General features: G+C 33.1%; 1 protein-coding gene across 1 annotated transcript; it reads left to right on the top strand.

The window, feature by feature from the left end:
• The first annotated feature begins 7,200 nt into the window (after positions 1 to 7,200).
• LOC114325720 (endocuticle structural glycoprotein SgAbd-8-like) lies at positions 7,201 to 24,412 on the top strand. The gene is made up of 3 exons (XM_028273849.2): positions 7,201 to 7,443; positions 18,958 to 19,156; positions 24,195 to 24,412. Exons 1-3 carry the CDS (start codon positions 7,432 to 7,434, stop codon positions 24,338 to 24,340), a joined length of 357 nt encoding a protein of 118 aa, XP_028129650.2. The 5' UTR covers positions 7,201 to 7,431; the 3' UTR covers positions 24,341 to 24,412.
• Positions 24,413 to 24,935: the final 523 nt, after the last annotated feature.

Here is a 24,935-nt window from a genome sequence, read left to right as displayed (position 1 = left end):
GCTGCAACAAGCCATATCTCTGTTCACTCCTCATAACATGGCCAAGATATTCTAGTTTGCGCTTTTTGATTGTGTTAATAATCTCGCATTCCTTGCCTATTCTACGTAGAACCTCAACATTAGTCACACGATCCACCCACGAAATTCTCAAAATGCGCCTGTAACACCACATCTCCAATGACTCGAGTTTTCTCAAAGAAGCCTCGGAAAGTGTCCTGGCCTCTACTCCGTATAATAACGTAGAAAATACGTAGCATCTGATGATAGAGATTTTGGTAGCAAGAGGTAAATCGTGGCTTCTGAAAAGAGACTTTATCATTATCAACGCTGACCTCGCTTTTCCTATGCGTTGTTTTATTTCACTTGAGTGGTCCCAGTGGCTCTTTATGTTGGTACCAAGGTATGTGTAGATGTCGAACCTGGCAAGTAGTTGTTGGTTAACCAAAAGCTGTGTATTTAATTTACATTTGGTCAGTCCTCTTATATTATGGTGTCGAAGAGACATTAAAAATATCCACCATTAATCGTTTGGAGGCCTTTGATATGTGGCTGTACAGACGAATAATAAAACTGCCATGTACGGCTAGGCTGTCAAATCTGGCAGTCCTTAAGAGAGCAAATGCTACTCGCGAGCTGCTTGATAATATCCAATGTATAACGATGGCACATTTTGGACACGTAGAGTAAGGAGAGACCGATATAATATTCTTCAACTTATTATGATGGGTAAAATCGAAGGACGCAGAGGAATTGGTAGAAAACAGGAATCTTGGCTGAAGAATATCAGTGAGTGGACAAGTATAAAGAAAGCTGAACAACTATTTAGAATAGCTCAAAATAGAGACAGTTTCGCCATGCCATGTTAATCGCCAACGTCAAGGGGACTTAATACGGCACGTTAAGAAGCAGAAAGGTTAATAAAATAATGGGAATGAACTCAGATATAATAGACTACATAGAACAGAAGATATTAACCTTGTACGGACATGTCAGAAGAGCAGAAAAAGAAACGTTGGATAAACAGAAAAAGAGAGTGGAGCCCGATAGGAAGAAGGAAGAGAGGCAGAGCCCGAAGATCCTTCGGAGACGAAGTGGACTGGTGGAAGGGGACTGGCAATACAAACCGAAAGAACTGGACGGTTGAGTGACGGAATACAGTAAAAACTATGGAAATCCTTATATTATTAATACAATAATTATAGTTACTATTATACGCTGGCCATGATTCTTCGTACTATGGCTAGCACTAATAACACCAACAATAATTAACAAGTGTGGAACTATGACCTAATCATTGGAGGAACTTTTGTCTCACTTAAAACAATCCAGAAAACCGCATTTACAATTAAATAAAGAACATCACAATAAGTAAGCAGTGGAGACCATTAATGGAGAACATCTTACAGAAGAACGGCAGTGATATACGGAGTACCTTCAAAAGTACCTACCTATACGAAGTACCTACCTATATGGAGTACAAAAAAGATCAAAAATTTTTCAAAACGTCAACACTTAAAAATATTGAATAGCGTAAAATTTTATGAATGGAATAATCCAAGAATATTGTTAAAGTTTGTGCAGGTGTTCATTCTTAAAATACCTCATTTGCGTAAAGAAATATGTAATACTATATTTAGTAGTTAATTGGAAATGATGAAAATGTGAAGAATAATATAATATTAATGACATACAATTTATTGCTTCATTATAAATTTAAAATTATGAAATAAATGTCTAGTATGTTAAGGTTAAATTATTCGAAACAAAGAACTTTGCTTTATCTTAAAACGTTATCCATTATATTTTTGTATATAATTTTCGGTATTAAGAGCGTAGGGACAAAATTTCGGGTAAATGCCTTTTAAATCGATTCATCTTTTTCGAATCAAGAAAAAACTAATAAATATTTTTGAAAATTTAAACAAAGAATGAAATATTACCTTATTACCGAGGGCCGAAAGTCTCGAATGGCTTAGAATAAACAAAGAGTTTTTTTTTAATGAGATATTTAAAATTGAAAATGTCACTAAATTTTCACTTCTCTTTAATCCCTGTAACTTATTAATTTAAAATAAACATTGTATAAGTTTTCAGGGACTTTCGGCCCTCGGTAATAATGTAATCTTTCATTCTGAGTTTAAATTTTTCAAAAATACTTATTAGTTTTCACAGGATTCGAAAAAAATGAATACTTTTGAAAAGTATTGGTCCCAATTTTGCGCCTGCGCTCTTAACAATATTAGATATACTGAGGAACAACAATAAACTAGTAAAATTTAGTAGTTTGTATTCTTCTTCTTCTTTAGGTGCCGTGGGTGTATTCAGACGTTGGCCGTCATCATGTTTACAATTTCCTGAAACCTCTCTCTATCGGCTGCTGCGCGAAATAATTCATCTACCGTGTAACCACACCATTGCCTAATATTACGCAACCATGAAAGTATCTTTCGACCAATCCATCTCGTTCCTCCACTTTTTCTTGTATTATAAGGCGAAGTAGGCCCTCTAATGATATGGCCGAAATATTCTGTTTTTATCCTCTTTATGATGTTTATGAGTAGACGTCCTGAATTCATCATTTGGAGAACATCTTCATTGGAAATGTGCGAAACCCACGATATCTTTAGGATTTGTGGATAGCACCACAATTCGAATGCTTCTATTTATTTAGCATTGTGGTTTTTAACGTCCATGTCTCACAACCATACAATAATATAGACCACACGTAACATTTTAGGAGCTTCTTGCGAATATTCATCGACAGGTTTCAGTTACATAAAACTGGTTTCCAAGTCAGAAAAGCCTTATGTGATATTTCAATCCTGGTTATTATCTCTTCTCTTAGCTTATTTTAAAGAATAGTATTGTTTATATTTAAAAGACAGAATGATAAGTTAAAAACTAGGATAAGGCATTAATATTCAAAAACATTAATATTCAGAATTATAATACAAGTGAAAGAAAACGGAACTATAACTAAAGCTAAAGATAAATAGTTCACCCGACATGCGACATAGAGGCGTCAGGCGATAATTTTACGAATATTTTTGCTTTTCTTATTTTTGAAGTTATACTTCTTTAGGCGCGATTGTCAGTGAATTTTTATTATTCTGGGCGCATGCGCACAGACAGTATGTTGTTAGTTGCTAAATCATTCAAGTTATGTATGCATCAGCGCAAATAAGGTTTGGAAAGAATATGTTAGTGTTTTTATTTTAGTAAATACATATATTTATTATAATTTTTGTGTCTTTGGATTTGTCTTCCTAGGGAGTAAGATAATAAGTATTAAACATTTTTATATTTTTATATATCACTTGATCTACTTGTCACCGTTGTTTGTAATTACGTCCGAGAAGTCGTGTAAACAAAGCCCTGATGGGTTATTGGTAGAGCATTCGACTACGCATCGCGGAGGTCCCGGGTTCGAATCCGGACACGGACAATTCTTTTTTTTATTATTTTTGATATATTAATAAAAAAAATTTGAAAGTGGTAATATCAAAATTCGTTTAACAATTAAATTAAATACAAATAAACTGTTTTAAGTATATTTATTTCGTTGAAATCATATAATAGAAGTTTAACTTCTTACGTGCGTACAAAGTACACATACATTCTTTTTTTTTTATATGAAGAACGACGAGCTTTACTGATCTCTTTATGGATATCAAGGTTATCTCGTTGATTACTGTAGCTTTGTAAGATTGTTTGCAACCACCAACCAACTTGGAAGCAAAAGGACCTTTGGCTCCAAAGTAAAAGACTTCAGACCACTTAAAGCAATCAGGGTGTCTCAGAGATTCTAGATGCTTACTCGACACAATATCTTTGTTGAGGCACACTTGGACACTGATATCTACATATTTGTGTATTATAGTAGTAAGTGTTTTTACGAGATAATAAGATTTCGAAAGTCGATCTTATTAATTCCACTTCAGCTCTTTCATGAATATTAAAATAATTTATATAGAATATAAGCTAATATGAATATGAATAATATGCTTCCATTTGTGTTTTAGCTTCAGCTTCAGCGTCTGCTTAGTTATTTTATATACCTCTCCAAACTTATGTCAAGTTCGAAATTAAATAATCTCTTGTCTGCTGCTATCTGTTGGTTGGTTACACTGGAATTTTCTTCAAAATTGTTGGGTCTATGTCAAAATATTTGATTCTGTCCAAGGGGGAAACAGACCATTTTAAGGTCAGCACAAATATGATTATTTGGTGCATCTGATATCACAACAGATTAATAACTCTGTTTAGGTCGTCATTTTTTTTTCACTCAAACGATGCATAATAATTTCAGTGAATGGGTTGTGAACCAATACTTCATCTCTCGTGTTACTTTCGTATAGCTTTGCCATTGATTTCAAGTGAAACTATGTTAGGCTAATTGGTCTGAAAGAAGGGGTGGCTCGTGATAGTACAAGATGGTGAGGCACACTACACTTGAGGAATATTACAGTAGACTCTCTGTATAACGAACACGGGTATTACGAAGTTTCGCTTATAACGAGGTATGTCCAACATCTGTGTGCTTACCGAGGCCAGTGCTGTAATAAATTCCACCGCCTGTAACTTCCTTCCTATTTATCTGTCGACCGATATTGAATATCGTAGGAAATTTACAATTTGCGATGGCCAAGTTTCATTGTTGAAGTCGATGATCGACACCTAATAAACTATGTAGGAGGCTTCAAAACATTTCAGTAGTGGTGATATGTACTGTTTTAAGTTCCTTTCGTCATGTAAATCAAATATTAAACAGTATTGTTCATACAAATATTTATTAGCAATCAAGAAGCTACAACTTACAAGTTACATGACGCTAGCCGGAATGGCGTTACGTCGCTGACATCTGTCTGTCGTTGGTCTTCTTCTTTTACATCCTAAACATAATATATTACATAATATTGTTGTCTGATATAACGAGATCCGCTTATAACGAGGTAATTAGTACGCCATTTCAGTTCTCGTTATAGAGGGAGTTTACTGTATTATTATGGTTAGCTTTTCTTTAATAGCCGGAAGGTCGATTTTGTGGCGTCATAACGTCACAAAACGGCACCGTATTTATTTTAAGGCTTGCAAACGAAATTGAATAACAATTATTTTATTCGCCAAAGAAAGTCGAAAGTTCTAAGTCTATAACATCGTTCATACTCTTATTAGCTGTTTTTTTAGCTAAAAATAATTAATATGATACCACATATCAAAACAGTGGTCAGATGTTTCGTCCTTTCTTGGTCTCATCAGCGTTGTACAGTCATATTAAGTAAAATTTACATTATATACTACATGATAAGAACGTACAACTGATTTCAGTGGCGTAACCAGGGGGTTTTTAGGGGTTATAAGCGCCCCATACCCTTAACATCCTCCTTAATTCCATACCCCCGGAGACCCATACCCCCTTAGGATCATCCTGGTTACGCTGTTGACTGATTCTTTTATTATTAATCACTTGCCAAAATGAAATTATTGTGCGCAATCAATATACCTTCAAACACGTGATAATTTCATTTGGAACCAATCTTATATTGTAAATGTATTGAATATATAGGAAATAAAAACAAGCAAGTAAGCAAATTACTGTTATATTATAAGATTGATTTTTTATGGTAAATAAACTAAGGGTTAAATTTTATTTTTTTGGTTTTTTTTATATTTTTTATTAAACAGCGTGCTTAAAAGTAAAATTATTATGAAAGAAATCATAATTTCTAATTTATTTATTAATTTACTTATTTAATTGACATTTGGAAAATGGCATACAGCTAGTCACAGCATGATAACATATTCTAAACATCTAATTATACTAATAGTAAGTAACCAGAGTGTAAGAAGGCCAAGTCCAGAACAAACTGCTTTAACAAACTACCTAACTAAAACTGCAAAACCACGCTAGAGGCATATTTTTGCCAGCCTCTGAAAGGATATTTAATCCCGGCTCCAAAAATTATTCTCAGTTTAAATTTTATTGCGGCCGGCCGATCACCGCCGGCTTCGTAATATGCTAGACAAGGACCCATCTGAGGCAGTGCTTCTGCTATAATTTGAGAAAGTGAGAATGAGACGCATATATACTCCCACGTAGGGTAGGTAAATACTTACCGATGTATTTATGAAGAACGCTTAACAAAGATACGGGGTCAGGGCCGTACCTACCTATTTTTATTTTTTATCATAAAAATAAAGTTATTAAGTTTTATAATAAAAATTAAGTTATTTAGCAAGTTTCAAAAAGTTAAATTGTATTTAAATAATTGATGATGAAATAACGAAAATAAAGTTATTTAGCAAATTTCAAACAGTTAAATTGTATTTAAAGAATTGATGATGAAATAACGTAAAGAGTCGATTGATATACCGGTGAGGCACTGCCTCACCTGCCTCATAGGGCTAGCAGCCACTGTCTGAAAGCTTTTGGTAGGTAGTAGTTCATCTCACCTGATTTTGGTATGAAGACTACATGAACTCTCTCCACTCCCTAGGAATATTTATATCTCGCCAAGTAGGCTCTGAACATTCCCACAAGTTGCGGCTGAAAGATATCTAGTCCCCACCCTGGTAGGTCTGCGTATATCCCATCAGCCTCTGGTGACTTGAAAGGGGTGAAACACGATATGGCCCATCTTACCTTTTTCTGAGTAATCATTGTTTTGGCGAGATGTAAGTTATTCGGTAATAGTATGATTATGCTCCATTCAGTTCTATGCTGTTAAGGTGCTAGAACCGGGTAAGTGTGTTTTCATCAGGATCTAAGTACTTTTGCAAAGATTAGAAGCTTTGCGTCGAGGAGAAACCGTAGAAGGACGGAATGTAAAATCTACAATTTCTGAGAATGAATGAAAAATCCATCGGATGAGGTGTTTCGAGAAATCTCTATATATCGTTATTTTTCTCCGTTATGTCCTGGGGACTAAAACCGAGAATTTTACAATGTTTTTGCACTAGGTGTCGATGTAAAACTTTGAAACATTAACAATAATTGAAAATTTTAATTAAAAGTTTTTATTCTCAGAAATATAAATATCAATATTGATAGTGTCTGCCCCAAAAACTGTGTGAATCAAAATCGGACAATCACCTCAAGAGGGAGGTAGTAATAATACTATATTAGTAGAGAAATCACATTGTTAAAAAAATTAATATTCCCATTTCACCCAAATAACTACTGCCAAGTTATATAAGCGAAAGCTTTATAGTTACTGATTTTATTTTAAATTTCCAATCGAGCGTGTAAGGTGTATTATAGACAAATACTCTTAGAAATAATATCATAAATTGTTTGTGCATATTTAATCACCACAAAAGAAGATTCTCAGTCGAGAGATTGTCATTATGTAACACTAAATTTAATTGACAAAGTCGTCGGGACAGTGTAGGAAGTCCAAGTGGCTTATTAGCGGATTAAAGTGCTTGAAGATGAAAGTAGTGGTAAGTGCGAAAGTTGCATACGTGCCATAAAAATATCTTGTACAATTAGCTTTAGGCAAATTATTTTAATTGTATGTAGCCTATTCATTATTAGTCGTTGACATTATTGTTGTATATAATAATTAATTTATTTAGTTTTTTTATATTATACTAAGGATTTCCACAGTTTGTACTGTAGTCCTTCACTCGACTGTTCTCTCCAGTTCTATCTGTTTTGTCATGCCCTTACCGTCTCTTCTCTTATCTCTTCTCTTCTACGTAATCTATTATATCTGAGTTTATTCCCATTCTTTTATTAATATCTACGTTATTTATTCTATCTCTTCTTGTCACTCTGCAGCTGCTCCTTAGGAATTTCATCTCTGTTGCTCTTATTTTGTTTTTGGATTTCTTATTTATTATCCAATTTTCACACCCATAAGTCGGTATTCTTATTTCTGTTTTTACAACTGATGTTCTTATCCCACAATACCGGGTTGAATAATTTTCGTATGAAGTCTTTTGATTGTCCAGGTCTATTTTTTATATCTTCTTCCATTGCTCCTTTGTTTGATATTATGAAACCTAAATAATTGTACTAATCTGTTCCTTTGAATTGTTTACCTTCGTATATTTGTATGTATGTATGTATCGGTTTTAGAACATATTTCGACGTTGTCCGATGCCTAACTTCCACGTCCTTCTATCATCCTATTGGCCATCTCTAAGATCCCTTGTACTCATTGCTTTGGTTACCCCTTCTTTCCATGTCTTTTTGGGTCTTCCTCGTTTTTTGCGGTTTGGTGGTACCCACTCCAAGATCTTTTTGGGCAATCTTGTTTCTTCCATTCTTTGAACATGACCATACCAAATCAACTGTTTCCTCTCAATGTCTGTTGTTAAGTAACCATCTATTCCAATTCGTCGTCTTACTTCCCCATTTCGAATTCTTTCCCTACGGGATATAACTAACGATCTTCTAAACACATCCATTTCTACAGCTTCTAATTTTTTCCTGTTGTTCTCGGTTATTCTCCAAGTTTCTGCTCCGTAAAGTAGGCTGCTTTTAATAAGTGTTTCATAGATGATTTATTTTCCCTGTATTCCTATTTCGGAGCTCCAAAGTATTCCGTTTAGGCATCCAACTGTTCTTCTAGCTTGTGTTACCCTTTTCTTTATTTCCTCATCGTCTTTTCCCGTTCTATCGAAGATTACTCCCAGGTACGTATATTCACTACATGATGTGATTTGTTCATTATCCTCTAGTTCGATATTGGATAACTCAGCTCCTATGGGTAGGTATTTAGTTTTTTCTACATTAATTTCCAAGCCCCACTGTCCATATTCCTCCTTCAGTTTTCTTTTCATATACTGTAGGTCGTCTTTATCATTAGCTATGATGACTTGGTCATCAGCAAATTGTAAGGTATACAAACAAACCTCTCCGAGGTCTATACCCATACCGTGACATTTACGTTTTCACTGGTTTAGTGCTTTTGCGACATATATCTTGAACAAAATTGGTGAAATACAGCAGCCCTGCCGCAGACCCTTGTTAGCTATGAACTTTTTAGATAGTGTGTTGCCAACTTTTACTTGTGATGCAGAATTTTCATATAGATTTTTTAAGGCTTTGAGTACAGTGTAGCTGATGTTAGTTTCTTGCAATGATTTCCACAATTTAGTCACAGGAACGCTGTCGTATGCTTTACGGAGGTCAACAAACATGAGATGGGTCTCTTGATTGGTTGCTGATTTTTTTTTCAATTAATTGTTTTAGGCAAAAGACATTATCTGTGCAAGTCCTTTCAGCGCAAAAACCAGCTTGTTCTTCTTCTTAAGACTCCTATTGTTGTTCCCTATACTCCCTCTCAATGAGATTTCTAAGAATGCCCCCATACACCCGGCTTAGTGTACTAGTTACCGATATTCCTCTGTAATTTGAGCAATCCAACTTCTTTCCTTTTTTATGAATAGAAGAAATATAAGCTACTTTCCATAAACTGGGTAGTGTGACACCGTTTATATATTTGTTCGTACACCAAGTAAGTGCTTGAAAGAGTTTATCTGTGCCACATTTTATTAATTCGGTAGGAATATTTTCGGGCCCTGGAGCTCTACCTTCGTATATTTCTAACTATTTAATTTCTATATTCTCCGTTGTTAGATATTCAGTTTTCATCATCATCAGCCTCTCTCAATCCACTACTGGACATAGGCCTCCCCTGTTTGTCTCCAAAGTGTTCTATCTTGTGCTTGCTGTACCCAGTTTTTTGTTCTCCTTCGTAAGTCATCTTGCCATCGTGTTGGTGGTCTTCCTCTGCTACGTTTATCGGCTCTTGGTCTTCATTCAACTAGATTACGATTCCATCTTCCGTCCTTCATTCTGGCAACGTGTCCAGCCCATTTCCATTTTAAGTTACAGCTTCTTTCAATGACGTCTACGACTTTGGTCTTAGCTCGTAGATCTTCGTTTCTAATCCTGTCTCGCAGAGTGGCCCCTATCATTGATCGCTCCATTATTCTCTGCGCTACTCTTAGCTTTTGTGCGTTTTTCTTTGTGAGCGATAATGTTTCTGCACCATAGGTCATCACCGGTAGCACGCATTGGTCGAAAATTAACGAAAATATAATGAAAATTAACCTAAATAAAACTGAATATCTTGGTCGAATTGGTTTTTTTCGACCAATTCGACCAAGATATTCAGTTTTATTTAGGTTATTTTTCATTATATCCTTTGTATCCTGTTCGTTTTCTCATCATGAAGCTGAGGTGATCTTCGTCTTGTACGATCACTGTTTGGTCCTCAGCAAAACTTAGGGTATATAGATATTCGTTTCTTACTGCTACGACCAGTCCTTCGCATTTTATTTTCCATGTTTTCACTGTTTTTTCCAGGTATTTTTTGTACAGGTTACGACATGTGGAGCAACCCTGTATTATGCTTTTGATAGCCATTTTGTTATCCTTGTAAAGTGCTTTCACTGCTTTTATTGATATTCGTGGAACTTCGATGTCTTCATTTGCTTCACATACAGTGGAACCTCAATAAGTCGGAATAATCGGGACCGCGGCCGATCCGGGTTATCGAAAATCCGGGTTAGCCGGAGAATCTAAGACATAAGAGCATTCTTTTAACCTTCGTAAGGCGGTGCGGGGTGCAGCTGCACCCCAGACCTCGTTTTTCTCACCTATATTTTGAAGTTATACTTCTTTAGGCGCGATGTAGATTGAGGGTGAATTTATATTGATCTGCGCGCATGCGCACACCGACAGTATGGTATTAGTCGTTATACGGGCTATGATTGGGTGTTAAAATGATCCGTCAATAATAAATAATTGTTCAATATGAAGGTAAACAAATGTATAATAATATTAGTTTTATTGTTGTGAGGACAGAAACAAAAAAGTTTATAATTGTAGTGACATTTAAATAGTTTTTAAAAGCAACAGGTACGTAATAATTGTAAATGTATCATAGGTACCTACCTATTTAAACCTACCAAAATACATAGTATGTAATACTTTTATTTACATAATTTGATTACCATCAAAATTTCTATCAATGTTCACCTAATATATTGTTTTCTTACTCTATGTTTTGTTGTATTTTTTGAATTCCAAATAATTTCAATTCAAAATCAAAATAATTAAATTTAATTCAAAAATGTCAAAAGCTTAATCCGTTTAGTTTGTCGATTTTCGCACATAAATCCGCCTCCGTGGCGAAGCGTTTAAGGCGAACGAACCCCAATATATCAACCGCGCTGATAGCTGGTTCGAATCCCAATAAAAACTTTTATTTTTTTATTTTTTTTTATACATTTTATGATTGTAAGTATATTTATTATTTAATTTTATTTTCAGAAAATACGTATTTAGTTAACCCTTAACTTGACAATGTGTATCTTAATACACAAATATTTTAGATTTTTTTTTACAAAGTTTAAACCTCCAAATCTGCGTAGATATTGTAATGTGTATTTCGATACACCCCTGTTCTTTGTATAGGTAACTACACTGTTGCAATTTTTATATTTGGCGGGAATAAATTTGTCAACTTTTTATAGGTTAGTTCTGTGACGACCGTTGGCCGGGTTCAATTTACCAACTTTTCCCAAGATAACGGTAGTTTTTGTAGCGATTTGTAAAGTTATTTTAATTCTGTGAATAAAATCGAATGAGGTAAGAGGTAAGCATTGTCCTTTAGTAATATGTCAATAGTTTCGTAATTTAGATGTTTGATAAAATGTGAGCTTCGTCTAAAATACATGTGTATTTAAATTCACATCGCCAATAACACGAACAACAATAAATGTGAATTTAAATACACACTGCCCGTTTTAGACCATTAAAATAAGAACGACGAGTAATAGGTGTCCAGGGTAGTACTCGTTGAATTGTTAACTGTATAAAATTAATATATTTTGTGATTTTATTTAAATGTATTCCAATAAGTTTTAGTAATGGGCGCTGGGTATTAGTTTCAAGTTCGTCTTTGTTTCAGATTATGACTTCCAACAGAACAAAAGAATATACAATTAGCAACTCAACAAATAAATTATGAGGAGGATTGTGAGTATAATATTTTAGATCCCAATAGAAATATTGACTCCGATATTGAAAGTGATAATGAAGAATATATTATGTTACCGTCTGCCCCTTTAGCATATCCTGTAATAGAGGGTATTGATGACGATGAATTAGAAAATTCATCTAAGTTTACTATTTTATCGAATATATTGCTCGAAAACGAGGAGATCTTGGAAAACGAAGCAAACAATGAAAAGGTAGAAAATGCAGAAGGTGCTAAAAACAACGAGCTAAATGTGCTAAAAAAGAACAAACAACAACAAAGAGTTCAAAAGAAAAACAAAACCAAGAAAGTGAAAATATATAGCTGGACAAAGGAACCTTTTAGCTACCCGGTAGATATTGAAGAGGATAATTTTCAAGTTCCAGACGAGATTTTATCTCCAATTGATTACTTTAAAATGTTTTTCGATGATATAAATTTTTGATGATATAAAAGAACAAAAACTTTAAAACAGTTTCGTTTTTCCATAATCGACAGCTTGCTCCGTGAAAATAAAAAACTTGGAAGACCTTCAAATGAGGACATCGCTGTTCCAAAAAAAGAATAAGAACCATATTTAAACCCTGGCCAGAAAGTGATATAAGATTTGATAATTTCGGACACCTTCCACAATTTTCCACAGAGGGCCGATGTCGCAATTGTGTAAATATCTAAACACATATAAAATGTACGAAATGTGACGTACGTCTTTGTTTTGTGTCAAAACGAAATTGTTTTTTCGATTTCCATATGAGCAAGTAATCATTGTAATATTTTTGTTAGTAAAATAAATCAGTACAACCCTGGGTGTTCTTTCATTTTTCCGCCTAATTTTAATTTAGAAAACAAATACTCAAATTGGTAATGTGTATTGTAATACACACATATTTTTTATGGTTTCTTGGCGTTGTGCATTCAGATACACACGTAAAAATTAAAGTCAAAATTTGTTCAAAAAAAAAGTTTATTAGTGAAAATGTATTAATTGATGACCCACTTCAACAAATAATGTCAGAAATAATTTTTATTTTGCGTATCTCTTGTTTTGCCAAGTTAAGGGTTAAAAAATTTTCCGACAATTAATGTTCAGAAATCATTTGTAGCATTTTTAATGTGTTTGTGTGTGTTTTATTCTTTTATTATTTTAATTTTTGGCACTGTTTTAATAAAAATGTTTGAGAAGTAGTAAGTATAAATTAGTTTAATATTTAAATAAAATATAAATAAAAAGTATATTAATTTCGTTTAAATCATATAATAGAAGTATAACTTCTTACGTGCGTACAAAGTACACACACATTCTTTTTTTTTTTTAGATTTTTTTTATTTTTGTCCATTTTTTTATTCGCATTAAATTCGATTCAAAACTCACTCCACCCATTACAGCATTTAAAACTCTTTGCATTTAAGTGTTTTTTTGGAAAAATGACTATAGGGTGCATAATATGATGAAAATTTCATATCTTGAATTGGACGTTTCTGATGTTCCACCTGGAGCTAACAGAGCTACGGGACAAGGTCGGTGTTACTTATGTCACAGAAAAAGACAGAAAGTCCCGACATAACTGTATTGTGTGTAAAAACTTTGTGTTGCTCACTCTGTGAAAAATTTCATGTGTTTGTAATGCAACGATAATAATTTTTTTTAAGAAATGAGTACTTTGTTTGTAAAATTATGTTTCATAGTTCAATATGCAAGTCCTATTTATCTTTCAAATCAATTTCCCAGACGTTCACATATGAAACACAATGGATATACGGATGGGGTGCAAATACACCCCGCACCGTCGTTTACGTAAGAATCTAAACACCGCTTTACGAGGGTTAATTCCTTAGAAATAATACGCTAAGTAAAATTTACTCTGCTATTCCAGAAAATTTTATTTATGAGTAGCAACTCAAACTAACGTCAATCAATATCATTCATCATTACTGGCTCAATAACCCTTTTTGAGTATTGGGCTGTTCCACGAGTTTTCTCCATTCTGATATGTTCTGTGCTTTTTTCTAAGTTTTATTTTGATTTTTTTTTATTTTTATTTGTTCTGTATGCCTCATCTTCTAGTCTAGGCGCCAGAGGGGTCACCGTGTCATATTCAATTCTGATGGACAAACTCAACGGTTTCTTATGGATTTTTGGCTGCTGATTACGAATTTCGAGGGAGGATTTCGATCCGAGTGGTCAAAAAATTGTTATAAACAATTTAATTGTTTATAAATTGTTTATAAGGCTCTGGCTCATAAACTAAAAGAGACGAAAAAAAAATGTTTCAAATAAAATTTGTTCCTTAATAAAAACCAAGAAAAAACCGTTTACTAAACTTAAATCTAACAATTATAACTCAAGATATTGTAAAATTAGTGCACAATGCAAATTGCAAATTGCAAAATAAGTATTTTTCGAAGCTTTATCGATCGTAACTCGGCTTCTGCGCATGCAAATGAGTCTTAGGAGATGTCGCTTTAAAGCTTAATTAACAGGCTTCCAAACAAAGTTTGTTAAATTATTTGATCTTCATTTGTTTTAAAGTTATACCCGTTTGAAATTACAATTTTCTTAAAAAAATTGTACATTCATTTGTTTATAAGGGTTTCAAGCAAATTTGAGCTATAAACATTTATACTTTAATGAACAATAATGATAGAAAAACTCAAAAGGAAGAATTTGAGGTTATGAAAATGTTCATAAGTTTATTTTTGGCCAAGATGTCGATATTTTAATGACGCGCGCTATGAGGCGCAAGATCGGCTCACCGCGTAAAGGTTCACGCGCTAACTTCTCGATGCAAATTATAATTTCTATGTGTACATACGTTATCTTCATTTTTCATTTTTAAAGAATCTAATAAAATTTTGTCATATAATTCTTATAATTAAATCATCATACTGTATCTCGTAACACCTTTCATTCTATTTACTTTGTCTTCTATTTTTTGCACTAAATGAGAAAAAAACATTAAAAACTAATATTTCAGAAGTATAACTAAAAAGTAAGTTGATATTATTTATTAGTACTATTTTTACAAACATTTTTTTCATGCATCTGCAAATCTGCATATAGATATAGAGGGAATATCAGCTTTTTTACATCTGCATAAGTTCTTAGCCAAATTTACATTAAACAGTTACATGGTGGTACAAGTCTGTTCTTGTAGGCAGTGAAACTAAAACTTTTTGAGGCTTCAGAGTCTAATTATCTATATGATATCCATATAAAGTGGATCTAGTTCTTTTGCAGCATCATCAAGTCCCGTCAATTGTGTGTATGCCGCCACATCATAAATTCTCGTTTTATATGCAATGATGATGCTGCAAAATAACTTGATCCATTTTTATATGGATATCACAAATTGGCTCATTTGCTTGCGTAGAAGCCCAGTTACGATCGATAAAGCGTCGAAGAATACATACTTACTTGACTGTGAGCCAATCTTGCGCCTCATAGCGCGCCATTAAAATATCGACATCTTAGCCAAAAATAAACTTACGAACATTTTCGTAAGCTCAAATTGTTCCATTTAAGTTGTTTTATGATTATTGTTAATTAAAGTATAAATGTTTATAGCTCAAGTTTGCTTGAAACCTCCATAAACAAATTAATGTACAATTTTTTTGAGAAAATTATAACTTCAAACGGGTATAACTTTAAAACAAATGAAGATCAGATAATTTAACAGACTTTGTTTGGAAGATTCTTAATTAAGCTTTAAAAGGACACCTTATAGGGCTCATTTGCATGCGCAGAAGCCGAGTTACGATCGATAAAGCTTCGAAAAATACTTATTTTGCAATTTGCAATTTGCATTGTGCACTAATTTTACAATATCTTGAGTTCTGATTATCGGATTTAAGTTTAGTAAAGGGTTCTTTCTTCGTTTTTTATCATGGAACAAATTTTATTTGAAACATTTTTTTCTATTTCTTTTAGTTTATGAGCCAGAGCATTATAAACAATTTATAAACAATTAAATTGTTTATAACAATTTTTTGACTACTCGGATCGAAATCCCCCCTCGAAATTCGTAATCATCAGCCAAAAATCCATAAGAAACCCTTGAGTTTGTCCATCAGAATTGAAAATGACACGGTGACCTCTATTTGGCGCCTAGACTATTCGGTATTCCCCTTTTCCTTTTTCTACTGGCACTTGTTTACTTAAGTTTTGTTAGGTATTTTGCATTTTTACATTTCATTCCATTTCCATTCCACTTCCATTTTTACATATTATATCGAACACAGCCGTTCTATTTTAATTTTACGATGTCCAGAACTTGGTATATTTTGTATAGTTCAACGTTCTACTTTCTTAGCCAAATTCCGCTTCCTTTTGTGCCTTTGTATGGGCCATTCCACGAACATACGCCTGTTTTGGATTACTTCGACAACGAATATTTTACTGTGCAACATAAGAAATACGAAAGTAAATGGCGATAATAATTATTCCAGTAAACAACAATGTAATTTGCAATTTACTTTCGTTCTTCTTATTTTGCACAGTAAAATATTCGTTGTCGAAGTAATCCAAAACAGGCGTATGTTCGTGGAATAGGGTATATACAGGGTAGCGAGAAAGTATGGAAACAAGGTAATTTCTCGGAAACCGCTTGAACGATTGTTATAAATTTTAGTAGGTAAGGGTACTCTAATACGGCCGATATTATAGTGGTAATTACATTGTTGTCAAACCTTCCGTTTTTCTGGAAATCTAATGAACTTTCTTATTTTAAATGGAACACCCTCTATATTTTTTGCGTTTTGAAGTCCTTAAGAAATACTGATTATTTTCCATGTTATGTTCCCTATACCTAAATGCCATAATTTCGGAGTTATTGCTACATTTATTTAAAAAAAAATCTTAACAAATTATATAAATTTATTTTTTTGAACAGAGTAGATATTATTTTAGGTTCTTTGAGTTATTGGGAACAAAAATGGTCTTTTGTAATTTTCCTCAAAAGTGAATCCTTTCCGAGTTATAAACAATTTAAAACTGAAAAAAAAAAGAAACATGACGGTTTTCTGGGTTCAAAAACATAAGTAAACAATATTATTTTTAAAACTATGAATTGCCTAAATTCAAGTTCAAACCTTATTTTATCAGATGCCGATAAGTGATTTGGTCTTATTTTATTCTAAAACATTATTTTTTAGTTGTTAATGATGCGCGATAGCCCGTCCCCTCACATGAGCTTTATTAACAATAAAAAAAACAATGTTTTCGAATAAAATATGCAAAAAGTTCTTATAGGGATCTGATAGAAAAAGGTTTGGGCTTGAATTTAGGTATTTCATAATTTTAAAATGGATTTTTTTACTTGTATTTTTGAACCTTGAAAATCGTCATTTTTCGATTTTTTCAGTTTTAAATTGTTTATAACTCGGAAACGATTAACTTTTGAGAAAAATTACAAAGCACCTTTTTTGTTCCCAATGATCCAAAGAACCTAAAATAATGTCTACTTGGTCCGAAATAATTGATTTTTATAAATTGTTAAAATGTTTTTCTTTAATAAATGTAGCAATAACTTCGAAATTATGGCATTTAGGTATAGGGAACATATCATGAAAAATAATCAGTATTTATAAAGGACTTCAAGACGCAAACAATACACAGGGTGTTCCATTTAAAATAAGAAATTTCATTAGATTTCCAGAAAAACGGAATATTTGACAACAATGTAATTACCACTATATTATCGGCCGGACACCCTTACCCACCAAAATTTATAAAAATCGTTCGAGCGGTTTCCGAGAAATTACCGTGTTTCCATACTTTCTCGCTACCCTGTATGTGTCACAAAAATTTTCACTAGTAATACCACTAGAGGTCAAATTATTTCCGGAAATTTTTTTGAGATCATGAATATTTTGAAAATTTCCCGAGTCGCAGACGAGGGAAATTTTCTAAAAATATTCATGATCAAAAAAAAATTTCCGGATATTAATTTGACTTCGCGTGGTATTCGGTAAGAAAATTCCACACCAAATTTGCATTTGAAAATCCAAAGCTGCATGAACAGATTAATAGCGCGCCATAGCTTTGTCAGCAATTATTTAGGCTTTCAAATTCGTAATTTCTACTCATTGTAGTTGCATGGGAATACCATTTCAAGATAGAAAATAGTATATTCTTCAATTTTACATAAGTTTTGAGTAACTACAAGTGATAGAAAATGAATCAAAACTAAATTATGTAAACAAATAAAAACCAGTCTGTCAAAAATGTTCTGTTATTGTAAACGTCAAAAAATTTCCACTATAATTCGCTGTTGGGTACCCCACGAGCAAAAAATTTCCGATAAAATACCTCCGTTGCCATGGTGATCTGTCAAAATAACGTATTTTGATTGGTTCAAAATTACAGGTGTGGAATTTTCTTTCAAATGTGGCTATTAATTTTTCCCCAATTTTAGAGATTGTTCAGATTTCACGTTTTCAGTGTAAGTACTGGTTATTAAGGTTTTGTGTATTTGGAATTTTATTCTTCTTGCGACATTATCGGATCTTAGTTGCCTTGCATTTTTTCCATTTTTTCTTCATCTGTGTATATAAAGAAAGAGTTTTTCGCTTTGGAAGAGACTTGCTTTTATTTATCATTCTTTCATTGTAAGCTTTTTAGCTCAGTCTACGATGTCTGATTTCATTTTTGCCCAGCTTTCTTCGACTCCGTCGCATTGTATGATTATATGTTTCTGCATTTTTCTGCCATTCTTTTTTGGTAGTTTGTATCATCGTCCTGCAGATTTTCAACTTTATTTGAACAGAATTTGAACAGAAGTAACTTATGATGCTTTTCGCTTAGATCTTAATCAAAGCTAGCTCTCTATTTAAAAGAAAATATGATAGATCTTTATCAATTGATTTTATTTTTTGACCTTACTTTTTCCAATACTTTAATAAATGGAAAAAGATCTTTTTATAATATATGTATTTGATCTACATCCTATTTTTGTTTTAGGTGTCCTTAGTTTTGTTTAACCTTATTTCGACCATTAATACTCAAACTGGTACCAAGTCGAATACAGTTCCAGCTATAGTACGACAAACCTTTGATATTACTCCTGAAGGAACATATAATTATGCTTTTGAAACTGAAAACGAAATTTATTTAGAAGAGGAAGGACATCATAATAATGACGGAACATTAACAAAACAAGGTGAGTTTTTATTCATAAATATTTTATATATTCTATGTTTTAACACACACATGACACTCACACTTAATAAAACAAATAATACTAGTAGAGGTGTAAAATTATCAGTAGGAGCCCATAAATTTACATTACATTACATAGTTTCCCACCTTTATACATCTGTGAGAGGAGAATTTTACAAAATTTTATAAAATTCTCCTGTCACAGTGACAGTTCTCATAATCCCCTGATACGTCTAATGGTGGGAAACTATGTAGTGCAATGTAAGTTTATAGGTTCCTGCTGATAATTTTACATCTCTACTAGATTTACTTCTTTTTATTTTACAATGTATTATGTTTTCAATCTTTTGTACTATTTTGCCGGTTATTAGCGCGACATCACTGTATACGAAACTTAACTATAATAATACAACTATCTCAACTCATCTCCACATTAACAGAGGCGTTAGACAAAGCATCAGAATATCGCCAAAGCTGTTTAATCTAGCCCTAGAAGACAAAACTACAAATTGGTCAAGATGTGGCATTAAAGTTATGGCAAGATATACCACCTCAAATTCTCTGATCACATCGTGATTGTAGCGAGCACATTCAAGGGACTGCAAACTATGATAATGGAACTCTCAGATAACTCCCAATACATCCGGCTAAAAATGAATATGACAAAAAAGAACGACAAACACAGAAAACCCCACCGTATATCTATAAATGGCAATGGGAGAGAATAAGTCCAAGAATATTCTACCTAGCCCAAATTATAAAACTTGTCAAAGAGAACCAAAGTGAAGAATCTACTGGACGAGTAAGACTGCCAATTATAGGAAATCTCAGTTCGATAAGTAAAATTCTCAAAATACCTCAATATTTCAGGAGCAAAGTGTTCAACCAGTGCATCCTGACATATGGATCTCAAATCTGGACCCTAACGAAGCCAAATATAAACAAACTAGCCATAGCAGAAAAAACAATGGAAAGGTCAATATTAGGTATACGAATGTCAGATAGCAATAGGAGTGACTGGGTAACATCAAAAACAAAAACCGAGGATATCACAATAGAAATTGCGAAACTAAACTGGAGCTTGGCTGGCTACACTGCCAGATAAAAATACCAAAGGTACTACGCTACTGTACGACATTCCTCTTCTTTTTCTTCTTCGTCTAGCCATTTACGTCCACATCTGAACATAAGCCTCTTCAAGTCTTCTTTTCCATTATTTTTTGTTGTACGCTAGGTGTTGCCAATTTTTCCCGGCAGTTCGTTTCAGATCATCTGTCCATTTCATAGGAGATCTGCCTCTGAGTCTTTTGTGTTGGTATGGTCTCCAGGTTAAAATTGTTCTGTGCCATTTGTTTAGATCGCTCCTAGCTACATGTCCAGCGTAATCCCATTACAATTTTAATGATTTTTGTACCACATCAATGACTTTGGTTTTCTGTCTTATCCATGTGTTTGTTTTCCTGTTCTTAAGTGATATGCCAAGCATTGCTCTTTCCATCGCGTGTTGAGTGACTCTGAGTATGTTCATATTCTTTTTTTTTATTGTCCATGTTTGTGCCCCATATGTTAATATCGGAATAATGCATGCATCAAAAACTTTAGATCTGAGATGTAAGTACAATGGAACCTCGATTATCCGTCAGGGCACCGGACCAAGGGTATGACGGATAATCGAAAAGACGGTTAACAGAACATTAACAAAACTTAATTGATCAAACGACTAAGTGACACAATCAATGTTCGAATTTGAATCAAATTTAATTATGGTGACACACAGATATTGACTGTAATAATGATCGTGCTGTACATTTTTATTTTCGGCTTGCGATTCTAAAAATAGAACTCTAAAAGCACGGTATCATTTATCACATATTTAAATTGAAATTTAATCCAGAGCCCTTAATAAGAACAAAAAATATTTACATAAAAATTGCGGTGGCGTCATAACTGCACGTGTACATTTCAACGAATTTCGTTTGGCTTATCGAAATGCTCAAACAAAATGAATTGATGACTAAATTTTTACTTATGTAGTCAATATAACTTATGTATGTATGGACCCTGACGGTTAACAGAGGTGACGGTTAATAGAGAGACGGATAATCGAGGTTCCACTGTAGTTGAATTTGCTGATTTCTGAGTATATAATTCAGTTTGCCGAATGCTGCCCAAGCTAACTTTCTTCTTCTTTTTATTTCTTGCGTTTGAATTTCCCTATTTAGTATTATTTTTTGTCCTGAGTATATATTTTATATTTTTCAACTTTTTCTATAACTTTCTCATTTATTATTGTCACGGTTTCTTCGGAGTGCATGACTTTTGTTTTGTTTAAATTCATTTTCAGTCCTATTTTACAAGATTTTGTGTGTAGTTTTGAAAGCATTGAAGCATTCTGAAAGCAATACGACATTGAAGACGTTACAATGGTAAAAATCCAAGAAAAAGAAAAGGATAGAAGACACTAAAACAATAGCGGGAACAAATTTGAAGTTTTTCAGGATAGAGATCGATGAAATGAGTTGTGAAGGGCATAATATCCAATATGTCCAAACATGGATGATAGAAGGCTAAAAGAAGAAGAATAATAAACACTAAACTTCACAAAAATATCTTATAAACCAAAAACTACGTATTGTAAAGATACCGATGGAACTTAATTAACAAAAGCTAAATATAATGCACCACTGCATAGGATATTTTTAGTTATTTTAAAATACCTCTCAAATTCCATACTCTAGAAAACAAAGACTGAATGATATGACGAAAGTCATCGAACTTGATTTGATGATGCTTAGCAAATTATAGAAAAGTTCGCTAGCAATAAATCCCAAGGAATATAGAACTTACCATAAATTCATTTGCTTAAACGCCATACAATTACAGCTTAAACAATGTTCCCTTACACGAAAACAAATCGTCGCCTTAGTACTATAACTTGATAACTCCAAAATTGACGTTATTGGGATCACTAGTTCACAAGATGTATTTTATTTGCCTCCATATTGTGTAAAAACTTGATATCTCACTTCAAACGGGTTATGTATTTATTTATGATTGACGAAAGTTGATAAAACTCAAATGCCACTAATATTCAGTGCTAAAACTTGACAAGATAAGTTATCAAGCTATTATTTAATCGAAATAATCGTGAATACGACATACACTGAATGCTATAACTAGATAACTCGAGTTATCTAGTTTTAGCACGTGTTTCTCTGAAACCATTGAACTTACCACATAATTGCTGTCTGTTTATTCGGTTCATTTTAATGCAATAATTCGAGAATTGTAAGCAGATCTGGCAACCCCCATGACAGAGGGCTAATTTTCAACAAAATAATGTTTAAAATATTAGTTGTGTTAAAAAGTTCACTTATATGCGACTTAGCACAACATGCGACATTACCAAATGTTAACATTATGGTAGTGCTAAAAGTTGATAACTTTAATTTTTCATGTTTTTTTCCATATTAGAAAACAAATTTAGACCATATTCCTAAATAGATCAGTAGCCAAAAAGTTAAGGAACAGTATTTTAGAGCCGCAGAGTGAATTCCGTATTTACCAACATCATGGTAGCAGCACAAATATCTTTAAAATCTTTAAGCTCGTTTATCTCAAAACTACTAATTTCGAGTTATCAAGTTGTAGTATTAAGGCGACGAAATAATATATTATAAAGTAAGTTATCAATCGAAGTAGCACAGAAAACGACAATAAATATCGTTCCCATATCACCAGATTGACAACAGGTGGAATACTTTCTTTGATTACAACCTCCCGAGATTTTCAAAATTTATAAATCTTACAGGATATCGAGGAAATTAAGATGAGACAATTTTAAATAATTCACAACTCATTTCCTCAGCGTGGTAAAAGCTCCAACAAGAAAGATTGTTGCAGCAGCTGCATAATACTCTGGTTAAATCGGAGAGTGCAGGAAGAGTCTATACCGGTTTAGGAGGTCTTTTCCCCTCATCAGTAGTCCCATAGAAAATGTTTACAAATTTTTAATTCATTTACTCCCTTGTAGGAGTATTAAGGAATCTTTCTTGTTGGAGCTTTTACCACGCTAAGCAGATTAGTTGTGAGTTATTTAAAATTCTCTCATCTTAATCTCCTCGGCATCCTGTTTGATTTATAAATTTTGAAAATCTCGGGAGGTGTAACCAAAGAAAGTATTCCACCTGTTGTCAATCTCGTGGTACGGGAGCGATATTTATTGTTGTTTTCTGTGCTACTTCGATTGATAACTTACTTTGTTTTTCGGTAGATGGCTCTAGTTCATCCGTGACATTTCTTTCTTTACAATTCGGAAAGGCCCAAATTATGATGCGTGGAGAAATCGGAGAGAACAGGATATGGGACTACTGATGCGGGGGAAAAGATCTCCGAAACCGGTATAGACTCTTCCTGCACTCTCCTATTTAACCAGAATATTATGCAGCGGCTGCATTTTCGTGTTGCAAAGAAATTGAAAATGTTTATACATTTTTAAATATATTATACTAAACCAGCAACTTTTCAAAGACATTATAAATGGTCTGATCATCTAAGCTGTTCAAGAATTTGTATACGTTGGCTCTCTTGTAGATACAAAAAATGACATGAACAACGAAGTCAAGACATGAACCATTCTTGCTAACTGATTCTATTTTGGTCTCTCAAAACAAATAACATCCTATACTAAATTTACAATCAAGATGCACTAGAACTAAACAAACGAAGACACGTTAAATGCTACTAGGAGCACTCCCGAATCATAATTTATAATGTATAAACTTTAGAAATCATGATTTGGGATTTACAATGCGTATACATTGTAAACTATGATTCGGGAGTGCTCTTAATAGCATTTAACGTGTCTTTGTTTGTTTATTTCTACTGCATCTTGATTGTTAATTTAGTATAGCCGAAGCAGTGACAGTGACTAGTTACACTGTAACGATTTACATTTATTTATTTTATGTGTATTGTTTTATGTATAATATAAGCACTTGATATGTTTCGTTTTTTATTTGTCCATATTACTTTTTTAGGACAGTACCAATATACTGGACCAAATGGGGAGATCATAAGGACGATATACACAGCTGACGAAGATGGCTTTCATCCCCAAGGTGCGCATTTACCAACTGCCCCCCCTCTTCCTCCAGCATCTTTTTCGTTTAGCAATTGGCCTTAAATAATTAGTTTGTTTTAAAAAATAATCTGTATTTTTTATACATATCAAAAAGTAGGTATCCAGAGTACAAAATTGAAATTTTATTTAATAAAATTGTACTTCGCAGCGTAAGAAAATTTATAAGAATAATGTAAATGCTACGACGTGATAATCATAATCAGAAAGAATGATAAATTAAAAATACATATTTGTATGTAAACAACAAACAAATAGATTATAAAACTTTATTGTATAGGAACTATTAAAAATTTTAACAAAACTAAACAAATTTTGTTTTTGTTGCTTAGAAAAAATTCTAATAATTTAATTTTATTTAATCATACATATTAACAATTCGGGCATATTTATTATTTACTCCAAATAGACGACTTTAATGATATTGTCAATATTCTGAGTTGCGTTCCTGGAAAGACTTTATTGGAAGATAGTTCATTCAATTATATCATTTAGTCAAAATCATAGCATGTGCGTTGACTTTAAAAAGACAACCATATGCAATGACTGTTGGTGATGTTGGTGATCTCATTGTAAATCATGACTTTATTTGATACACGAAATAAGGATTCCCGCAAGGTTTCCGTACGGTAGGGCCATG

This window comes from Diabrotica virgifera, chromosome 7, assembly GCF_917563875.1.
Source record: "Diabrotica virgifera virgifera chromosome 7, PGI_DIABVI_V3a".
NCBI lineage: Eukaryota > Metazoa > Arthropoda > Insecta > Coleoptera > Chrysomelidae > Diabrotica > Diabrotica virgifera.
Note: the sequence above shows the minus strand (reverse complement) of the source record. Positions and strands in the feature narration are given on the sequence as shown.